This window comes from Scylla paramamosain, unplaced genomic scaffold, assembly GCF_035594125.1.
Source record: "Scylla paramamosain isolate STU-SP2022 unplaced genomic scaffold, ASM3559412v1 Contig9, whole genome shotgun sequence".
Lineage (NCBI taxonomy): Eukaryota > Metazoa > Arthropoda > Malacostraca > Decapoda > Portunidae > Scylla > Scylla paramamosain.
Window position 1 is genome coordinate 1,765,001 of NW_026973674.1, and position 12,040 is coordinate 1,777,040.

Sequence of the window (12,040 nt, forward strand, 5' to 3'; positions counted from 1 at the left end):
GGTGATGATGCGCTGTTCCACGCGATCTTTGATATTGGCTGTGTGAGTAGTGAATTTTAGGGCCTTATCCATCCATACTCCAAGATATTAGTGGCTCTGGACCCATTGCAGCTGGCTATCATGGAGGTGGAGGGGTGGCTCAGAGGATCTGCTTCCGAAAAGAATGGACCTTGTTTTGTTGTGACTGATTTTGAGCTTCAGGGATTGACGTTTCTCCTACCGTTCCACCCATTTTTCGTTTTTAATTCTTTGTGTGCCTTCTCCTGCTGTCCTTATGACTGCGTGTAGAAGTTATCTGGTTTCTTAAGTTTTGTGTTTTCTATTGAGCTTTCGAGCTTGGTTTATCTTGTGATTGTATTCTTTTACTTGTATGTCGTAAAACCATCATTCTTTGTAGTTTCGACTCGGACGTTTTTTGAGGGGGATGCTGGTGTTTGTAACTATTTGGAGGGCATGTACTAGGTGTTGCTCGGCTTCAGGTAGGGTAGGTGGTGTTGCTGTTTCAGCAAGCAGATGTTCAATGGCTCGTGTGAACTCGTGCTAGTTCGCCTTCTCCAGATTCCAGCGCGGTGGTTGTTGAATTTTTTCCTTCGGTGTTTGCTTGATGTTGGTTGTGATAGCAAAATGGTCACTGGTGAGATGTTTGTGCAGTTTCCAAGTCACCAGGTTTTCAAAGTGATGAAACGTCCACGTAAGATCGAAAATGCAGATATCGATGTGAGTGGGCTCATCAGTGTTAAGGACTCTTGCTTCTGATATGTTTGTCATTACTTCTACAAAGTGGTGTCCATTTCTATTCCGTTTTCTAGTGCCGAATGTTTCATGATGGGCATTAAGGTTTCCCCTTATTATTGTCGGTGAGGCGGCACATAGAACCAGGAGTTCGCTGGCATCTAGTCTGGGATTGTGGTGTGGATTGTAGACGCTATAGACTGTGATATCTCCATGAGGTAGGTGTAGTGTGACACTCAGGACATCTACTCTCTCACCGCAGTTGATGGGGTGTGAGATTTTCGTGCTAGGAAGGGGATTCCGCACTAAGATGGAGCATCCCTGAGCCCCATCCTCTATGGCAGGGAAATGGAAGGCCGTGTAGCCTCTGAAGGTGAATGAGGTTTTTTCCGGGAGTCTCATTTCCTGTAGGAGGATGACGTCTCTCCTGTTTTCCCATACATCTGCCATGAGTGTCGTCTTGCTCAGATGCCGTTGATGTTCCACTACAAGACTTTGAGCGTGTCTTCCTGATGGGGAGTCCGAGTGTTATCTTCTCTGCCTCTATTTGTGCACTTGCTGGCGTTGCCCCTTGTCGTGGAGGTGTTTGTTTGGTGGTGCATTTGGCACAAGCTTTGCCTTTAGGGCTGCGGGACGTCCTCGGCCGTGTCAAGGGCTGTTGCTGCGTGTGCGGAGTTAGTTTGGCCACTACTTGTTCCAACATATCTTCCAGTGTGTCTTGTAGGATGTCCTTTCCCATCATGGTGACTATAGCTGTGGCGAGAGTTTGAAACATCTTCCTCAGGTCGGTTATTGATATGGTTATGTTGTCCTTTGTAGTCTGCAGTTTTGGTGATGCCAGCTTGGATGGTCTTGCAGGAATTGCGATGATCAGGGCTGAGCTGCTGCTTGTCAGTGGTTTCTTGTCCATCTTTGTGGCGCTTGATGCAGTTCTCCGTCTCGTGCTGTCCTGCACATTCTCCGCATCTGCTGGGTAGAGTGCAGCTTGTTTCATGATGCCCGAACTTCTGGCACCAGAAGCATCTCAGCGGCTCTTTCCTGAAGGGTTTTGTATAGAAGGTGCTCCAGCTTCCGAGCTCCAGGAATCCGGGGAAGCGGACCTTCCGCGGTTATAGTTATTTGCCTTGTCAGGTCTCCGGTTTTCATGATGCATCGCATTGCTTTCAGGACTTTTGGATGTTTTAAAATAGGCGATATGGACATCAGAAGGGGATTCTGAGCATTATTCCTTGCGTGGTCTTTCCTTCGGTTTGATGGAGCACTATTTCCTTTCCTCTGATTTTTTTTCAGGGCTGCCAGCTGTGCGTGCGTCTAGAATGATCTTGGAGTGACCAGGACTTGTCCCGAGTATAGAAGCTTGAAAGCTAGTTTTCCTGTTCCCAACCAGGGGAGGCGAATCCTTCCTTCTGTGTGATGATGAATTTTGGGATGTTCTGCGTGGCTGCATTTTCCCTTGGATGGTCTTTTGGCGAGTCTGCCTCTTCATCTTGGCTTTCTTTTTTCCTGTTTTGGCAACTGGTCACTCTGATGAAGCCCTCTTCATCTTCAGAATTGTTGTCATTTTCCCGGTGGAGCTGGTCCTGCTTCTTGGCTGGTGACTGGTGGTTGTTTTCCTCTCTGTAATAATAATGCCTTTTCGGTCTGTTGATGTCCATGTTGTCTGTTCTTGGGTAGTGTGGTACAGGAGCTTCGGTGGTTTGGTTCCTCTGGTACATGTAGATTTTTCTCGTACCATCGTCTTCTATTTGGGGGTCGTGCTCCCCTGTGTAGAGATAAAAATACTATCCCTGCCTTGCAGCTGGTGATTCCTGCCGACAGCCCGGCTCCTAAAAGCATCGCAGTTCTCCTACCCTGCTCAAAAGCTAAGTCGGGGCAGTTATGGAAGGTTGGCCCAAGAAAAATAAATATCTTATCTGAGAGACAGTGGTTGTACTAAGACAGAGTACCTCAAAGGCTGCACGAGCCACACCCTAGAGATCCCTGTCTTCAGAGTTTCCCTAAGACTTGCCTAAGGTCTGAGGATCCCTCCTCGCCAGTAAGAAAGTAAGATAAGCTGTGGGATAGAGAGGGGCTAACAAAGTGGGGGATGGTAGCAAAGTAGTGTTGCGTGTTATTTCTGCAAGAGACCGCAGTCTTCTAGCAGCCTGGTAGGTGAGGCTCTCTCCAACCCAGACCGTACAGAAGAACATAGAATATAAGAAATAAGGGAAGCTGCAAGAAGCGACCAGGCTTACACGTGGCAGTCCCTGTATGTAATATACCTACCTATTTCCACCTATCATCCTCATCCATAAACATGTCTAATCTTCTCTTAAAGCTCTCTAGTGTCCTAGCACTAACAACATGATTACTGAGTCCTTTCCACTCATCTACCACTCCATTTGGGAACAACTTTTTTCCTATCTCCTTCCTAAACCTAAATTTTTCAATCTTGAATCCGTTATTTCTTGTTCTAACCTGGTTGCTGATCCTAAGAATTTTGCTTACATCCCCCTTGTTATAACCCTTATACCACTCAAAGACTTCTATCAGGTCCCCTCTTAACCTACGCCTCTCTAAAGAATATAAATTTAACAACTTCAATCTCGCCTCGTAAGGAATAGTCCTCATCCCCTGTATCCTTTCAGTCATTCTCCTCTGTACTGATTCTAATAGACCTATATCTTTCCTGTAATGTGGGGACCAGAACTGCACAGCGTAGTCTAGATGAGGTCTGACCAGCGCCAAGTATAACTTTAATATTAGTTCCGGGCCTCTACTTTTAACACTCCTAAAAATGAATCCTAGTACCCTATTTGCCCTATTTCTGGCTTCTATGCATTGTTTCCCTAAACGAAGTTCAAAGCTAATTATAACTCCTAAATCTTTCTCGTGCCCTGTACCTACCAGAGTTTGGTCGTTTAATGTGCACCTACTGTGTGGGTTTCCTCTACATACGCTAAGTACTTTGCATTTATTGATATTAAATTGCATTTGCCATCTATCCGTCCATTCATTCATTCTATCTAAATAGATGGTAAAAAAAAATGGTAACTGCACTCCAGCGATTTTTTTCGTTAGTCGGGAGGGAAGAAGGGGTAGTGAGGAGAAGGCGAGGGGCAAATTAGTTAAATCTAAAAAGGTAGCTAGCTCAGGGAAGGTGAGAAATAGCTTACTCGTAAGTGTTTACTACACAAACTGTAGAAGTATTCTGAATAAAAAAGACTTGCTTAGAGGAATAGCGAGCGTTGAGAAATTTGATATCATTGCTTCATTTGACATCATTGTTCTATAAAGATAGAGAAAACAGGAGAGGAGGAGGCGTCGCATTATACGTTAGGGACACATTACAGTGTTGTATTAACAGTAGAATTAAAACAGATAACAAAGCAGAGTCGATATGTGTAGATATTAAAGAAGGATCGCAGTCAGTAGTACTAGGGGTAGTTTACAGACCACCGACCAGTACAGAGGAAATTAACACCTCACTGTGGCAGGAATTAAATAGAGCAGGCAGGTACAGACAGGTATGTGTGGTAGGAGATTTTAATTTTAGGAATATCGACTGGAGTCTGATAGTGGGTAACAAGGAAGCAGAGGAATTTCTTAAGGTAATTCAAGATAATTTTTTAAAACAGGTAGTCGTAGAACCCACAAGGGGGAATAATATTCTAAATTTAATTCTTACTAGCAGGGAGGAAGCAGTCACGCATGTAGAGGTTGGATGACCGCTAGGTAACAGTGACCATAGGGAAATTAGGTACAATTTAGAATGGGAAGAAACTGTTCGAAGCAAAAACACTAGTAAAGTACTTGACTTTAGGAGAGCAGATTTTGAGGAATTAAAAAGGTACCTCCAAGGAGTGGACTGGCAAAGGATGCAGGGTGAGGTCAGGTCAGGAACGGAGTTCAGAGAGATAAGGCAGGATGAGAGAGGTGAGGTGAGGCGTGAGGGTGTAGGACAAGAGGAGGGAAGATGAGTCCGGAAGGAGAGGAGGAAAGAGGAAGAGGGAGATAGGTGTGAGTATGTTGGAATGTCAGGTCATGCTGAAATGAGAGAGGTGAGGTCGAGGCGAGTAGATGAGGGAGTGGAGATGATGGTAGGGGCCAAGATGAGGGGATTAGGTGAGGTAAATTTAGATGAATTGTATAAATATTTCGTAGATAAAGTTCATACAGGTCAGTTAGCAAATATCCCGTATAGGACAATAAGGTCACAAAAAATGACCCTAAATGGATGACTGCTAGGTTAAAGCATTATGTAGGGCGTAAGAGAAGTATATATAAGAGATTAAGGCCAGGTGAAGAAGATTTAAGATCACAATATAATGAATTAGTTAGAACAGTCAGGAAGTTAACGAGGAAAGCTAAGGGCAATTATGAATTAAAGGTAGCCAGCCAGGCGAAGACGGACCCCAAGGGATTTTATCAGGTATACAGGACGAAGAATAAGGATACTGTAGGTCCATTAAAGCCAGCCGATGGGGAGCTGGTTAATTCTGGGGAGGAGATTAGTAAACTTCTGAATGAGTATTTTTTAACTGTCTTCACCCAGGAAAACATGCAGGATATGCCAAATAGTGAACAGGTGTTTAGAGCAGATGAGAATGAGAAGCTGACAGATATTTCCATAACTAGGGAGATAGTGGAACAGGAGATAGATAAGCTAAAAAAGTTCAAGACACCAGGACCTGATGAAATATATCCCAGAGTACTTAAGGAATGCCAAGATATTATTAGTGAGCCGTTAGTTTCTGTCTTTAGGAAATCACAGGAATCAGGTGAGGTACCAGTAACGTGGAGGCAGGCTAATGTAGTACCCATCTTTAAGAAAGGAGATAAAACTTTAGCGTCTAATTATAGACCTGTCAGCTTAACTTTAGTTGTAGGTAAAATATTAGAGTCAATAATAGCGAGAAATATTAGGGAACATTTAAACAAATATAACTTGATAAATCAGTCACAGCATGGCTTCACGAAGGGGAAGTATTGCCTGACAAACTTGTTAAGTGTTTACAGTAAGGTGTACGAGGCAGTAGATAATGGTGATAGTTATGATATCTTATATCATAACTTTAGTAAAGCATTTGACAAGGTACCCCATCAAAGGTTCCTGAGAAAGGTTAGAGCACACGGGATAGATGGGAAGTTGTTAGGCTGGATAGGGTCATGGCTTGGTAACAGACGACAGAGAGTGGTAATAAACGGCTCGAAATTCGAGTGGGGGTCATGTAATTAGTGGGTTGCCACAGAGATCATTATTAGGACGATTGTTATTTCTAATAAATATGAATGACTTGGATATTGGAATTAATAGTGATGTTAGTAAATTTGCAGATGACACAAAGATAGGTAGATAGGTAATTAGGTCAGAATCGGATGCCATCGCCTTGCAGGCAAATTTAGATAGAATGAATGAATGGACGGACAGATGGCAAATGCAATTTTATATCAATAAATGCAAAGTATTTAGCGTAGGTAGAGGAAACCCACACAATAGGTACACATGAAACAACCAAACTCTGGTAGGTAACAGGGTACAAGAAAGATTTAGGAGTTATAGTTAGCTCTGAACTCTGTCTAGGGAAACAATGCATAGAAGCCAGAAACAGGGCAAATAGGGTACTAGGATTATACTTGGCGCTGGTCAGACCTCATCTAGATTACGCTGTGTAGTTCTGGTCCCCACGTTACAGGAAGGATATAGGTGTATTAGAATCAGTACAGAGGAGAATGACTAAAAGGATACAGGGGATGAGGAGTATTTCTTACGAGGCGAGGTTGAAACTGTTAAATTTACATTCTTTAGAGAGACGTAGGTTAAGAGGGGACCTGATAGAAGTGGTGTAAGGGTTATTTCAAGGGTGATGTAAGCAAAATTCTTAGGATCAGCAACCAGGGTAGAAAATGAAATAACGGGTTCAAGCTTGAAAAATTTAGGTTTAGGAAGGAGATAGGAAAAAAATGGTTCTCAAATAGAGTGGTAGATGAGTGGAACGGACTCAGTAATCATGTTGTTAGTGCTAGGACACTAGAGAGCTTTGAGAGAAGAATAGACAAGTTTATGGATGGAGATAATAGATGAAAATAGGTAGGTATATTTTATACAGGGACTGCCACGTGTAAGCCTGGTCGCTTCTTGCAGCTTCCCTTATTTCTTATGTTCTTATGTAAATCTGCCTGCAAGGCGATGGCATCCGATTCTGACCTAATTAATCTATCTGTCTTTGTGTCATCCGCAAATTTACTAACATCACTACTAATTCCACTATCCAAGTCATTGATATATATTAGAAATAACAATGGCCCTAATACTGATCCCTGTGGCACCCCACTAATTACATGACCCCACTCATATTTCGAGTCGTTTATTACAACTCTGTCGCCTGTCACTAAGCCATGACCCTATCCAGCCTAACACCTTCCCATCTATCCCGTGTGCCTTAGCCTTTCTCAGGAGCCTTTGATAGGATACCTTGTCAAATGCTTTACTAAAGTCCAGATATAAGATATCATAACTATCACCATTATCTACTGCCTCGTACACTTTACTGTAAAAACTTAACAAGTTTGTCAGGCAAGACTTGCCCTTCGTGAAGCCATGCTGTGACTGATTTATCAAGTTATGTTTGTCTAAATGTTCCCTAATGTTCCTCGCTATTATTGACTCTAATATTTTACCTTCAACTGAAGTTAACCTGATAGGTCTATAGTTAGACACTAAAGTTTTATCTCCTTTCTTAAAGATGGGTATTACATTAGCCTGCCTCCACATTACTGGTACCTCACCCGACTCCAGCGATTTCCTAAAGACAGAAACTAACGGCTCACTAATAATCTCTTTGCATCCTTAAGTACTCTGGGATATATTTCATCTGGTTCTGGTGTCTTGAACTTTTATACCCTATGGGGAAGACTAGTTCCTCTACACTACTGCCATCTAGAAAAGAAAAGTTCAAGAGGTCATGTACATCGCCATCAACGAGAATATAAATAAGAGGACAGGCGACATCGTGTGGGCGGCACCGGCAGCAGCTGTATGCATCCCGCGAATGAAAGGTAGATGACAGCGCACCCACCAGCCAATCAGCAGGCAGTGTGACCAACAACATCGCGCCACGCTCTCTCTAACACAATGTAGCTTGGGTCGTGACTGGAGTTTCCTCACTTCTCCTGAAGAAGTCTCGGGCGAAATCGGTCGGGAAATAAACTCACATCCCAACACCTGTTTCTCACACATCCAATAATAATGATAATAATAATAATAATAATAATAATAATAATAATAATAATAATAATAGTAATAATAATAATAATAATAATAATAATAATAATAATAATAATAATAATAATAATAATAATAGTGATATAACTTCTCTCCTCACACACACACACACACACACACACACACACACACACACACACACACACACACACACACACATACATACACACACACAGGATGGACAGCCCTCCACTTTGCTGCAAGGTGGGGCCACCAGCAATGTGTGGAAGCCCTCATGCACGTCATCCCTCCCACCCCTACACACCTCGAGGCACACACTCCGATGCACACCGCCAGTTACCATGGTCACGTGGAGGTATTGAAGCAGTTAGCGGGTGTTGGCTGGTCTCTCTCCGCCAGGGACAATCATGGCGAGACACCCCTGCGCTGTGCTGCAGCGGGGGGATATGTAACAGCTGTGGAGTGGCTGGTGCAGCAAGGTGCTGACCGGCGCGTCCAAGACAAGGCTGGATTCACCCCACTGGAGGTGGCCATGCAATTTGGTCGCTACGAGGTGGAAACCTGGCTAGCCAAGAATGGCGGCGGTGTTGTGAGGAGTGACATTCTGCTTGTGGAGGAAGTGGTAAGGCTGTGGTCATATGTGAGATGTTGGCAATAATAATAATAATAATAATAATAATAATAATAATAATAATAATAATAATAATAATAATAATAAAAATAATAAAAAGAACAAGAATAAGAACAACAAAGAACAAGGAAAATAAAAACAATAACAAAAAAAAGAAATAAGAAAGAGTAAGAAATGTATGATGATAATATAATGTTAATAATAATTAAAATAATTAAAATAATTAAAATAATAATAATAAAAATAATAATAATAATAATAATAATAATAATAATAATAATAATAATAATAATAATAATAATAATAATAATAATAATAATAATAAAATAAAATCAAGATGATAATGATGATGATAAGGATGAAGATGATGATGATAATCATGATCAAAATAAATGAAGGTGGTGATAAGAAAGAAGGAAAGTTAAGGTATCAATCGTAATTTCGATAATTAAAAAAAAAAAAAATACACATGATAAACAAAAAAAAACAATAACAAGAACAATGATGATGATGATGATGATGCTAATAATAATAATAATAATAATAATAATAATAATAATAATAATGATAATAATAATAATAATAATAATAATAACAATAATAATAATAATAATAATAATAATAATATTATTATTATTATTATTATTATTATTATTATTATTATTATTATTGTTGTTATTAATGAGGATGATGATGATGAAAACTATAATAATAATAGCAATAAAAATAATAATAATAATAAATAATAATAATAATAATAATAATAATAATAATAATAATAATAATAATAATAATAATAATAATAATAATAATAATAATGAAAGTAACAATAATGAAAATAATTTTAATAATAACAATAGTAATGACAGATGTAATCATAATAATGATAAGAAGAAAAACAAAAATAAGAATATTAAGAAAAATTAATGAAAATACCAGTAATGAGTAATAATAATAATAATAATAATAATAATAATGATAATAATAATAATAATAATAATAATAATAATAATAATAATAATAATAATAATAATAATAATAATAATAATAATAATAATAATAATAATAATAATAAATAAAAAAAATAATAATAATGATAATAATAATAGTAATAATAATAATAATAATAATAATAATAATAATGATAATAATAATAATAGTAATAACAATAATAATAATAATAATAATAATAATAATAATAATAATAATAATAATAATAATAATAATATTATTATTATTATTATTATTATTATTATTATTATTATTATTATTATTATTGTTATTATTATTATTATTATTATTATTATTATTATTATTATTATTATTATTATTATCATTATTATTATTAATATTATTATCATTATAGTAATAACAATAATAATAATAATAATAATAATAATAATAATAATAATAATAATAATAATAATAATAATATTATTATTATTATTATTATTATTATTATTATTATTATTATAATTATTATTTTTATTATTATTATTATTGTTATTATTATTATTATTATTATTATTATTATTATTATTATAATTATTATTTTTATTATTATTATTATTGTTATTATTATTATTATTATTATTATTATTATTATTATTATTATTATTATTATTATTATTATTATTATTATTATTATTATTATTATTATTATTATTATTATTATTATTATTATTATTATTATTATTATGATTATTATTATTATTTTGTTTTTTCATCATCACCATCATCATCATCTCCTTCTTCTCCTTCTCCTTGTAGATCTTCTTTATTATTATTACTTTAATTATTATTATTATTGTTATTATTATTGTTATTTCTATTATTTTTTTTTCTTCTTTTTATCATTATTGTTGTTGTTGTTTTTGTTGTTGTTTTTGTTGTATGTGCTTGGGGGTTGAGCTAGCACATGTAGTAATGTCCAAATCCAGGGATAACAGCAAATACTGCGTAAAATATCTCCCAGCATGAAAACAAACTGCCAAATACAGAGTAAACCTAAATGATCCAGACGGCAGCCGCTGACCGAGGGGGCGCGCGTGACGGTACCTATGGAGTGATCAAAATCAAAAGGGGAACGAGAGGCGTTGTACATACAAATTAAATATACGAGTATATATGATAAATAGTAGTAATAATGGTAATATTCTGGCATGAAGAAAATGAACTTTTAATATATTCATGGACATCCTATTTTATAATTCGGCCACACCTAATGTGCGACCCCTCAGCGAAAACATCACTAGTACATCAAATAGAAAAAAAAAATTTATATATATATATATATATATATATATATATATATATATATATATATATATATATATATATATATATATATATATATATATATATATATATATATATATATATATATATATATATATATATATATATATATGAACATGGAGTGTGTTTATCCGTGTAAGACACACAAAGTAATAAATGAACGCAAGACAAATACGGAAATGTACACACACAAAAAAAAAAGAAAATACCACAAGCCACAGGAATAATAATAAGGAGAATATGAAATATTTGTACATATATAGGGACAAAAGTGTAAGTGTGCGTAATAGAAGAATTCACACAAAAGCAAAGACAATGACATAATAGCAAGAAAGTAGAACAAACAAAACAATGACATAATAGCAAGAAAGTAGAACAAACAAAATTTCAGAAAATAACACAAAATGGAATAATAATAATAATAACAACGAAAAATACATGGATACTGATGTATAGTGGACTTATCTTTGTAAAACACACCAGATGACACAGTAAAAGGACAATAATTATATAAACACACAAAAAAATTATGAAAATATCACTCCTGGACAATAAAAAGAAATAACACTGCAGGACAGCACGAGAACAGTAATCAATGTAATCCTAACAAGGCATAAAAATAAAAATCCCTTCCAGTGGCACAAGAAAAACAAACCTTTGAGACGCCAAAAGAGAGAGAGAGAGGGAGAGAGAAAAGGTACATCATAAGTGTAAATTGGGGTAAAAAAAAAAAAATACATAGCCCTACTACAGAGATGACAGGAATGTGTAGGGGCAGGATGAACAGAAGTATGAGAGACAAGTGGAGACTGAGGCATTGGAGAAGCAGAAGGAGACGAGCCTTCTTCATCCTGTCAGCATGAACAACGTCTGAAATATTAAGATTTGGATAAAACATTTAAAATTTATTACCAGAAAGACTCTCTGTGATGAGAAAAGGACCTGAAAATTTTGGTTCTAATTTAGACTGATGCTGAGGTGAGGCCTTAAAGACAGTGTCACCAATACCAAGGGACAAAGGCGTGGCTCTACTGTGCTCCCAAGTAATTCTTCGTCTCTGCGCGTAAAACCTGTAGTCTTTCTCGCACAGACATATGGATAGTCTGAAACGTGCGGATATGAGACTGAACATAATCATCAGCGGAATACAATGG

At 36.7% G+C, this 12,040-nt stretch overlaps 1 protein-coding gene across 3 annotated transcripts in view; it reads left to right on the forward strand.

The window, feature by feature from the left end:
* LOC135096938 (ankyrin-2-like) overlaps nt 1–12,040 on the forward strand; it is a 134,552-nt gene that overhangs the window by 79,162 nt on the left and 43,350 nt on the right. For all 3 annotated transcript variants that reach the window (XM_063998711.1, XM_063998709.1, XM_063998710.1), the window contains one exon: nt 8,173–8,579. In XM_063998711.1, coding sequence (XP_063854781.1) covers nt 8,173–8,579 — 407 coding nt within the window. The remainder of the gene's footprint in view (nt 1–8,172; nt 8,580–12,040) is intronic.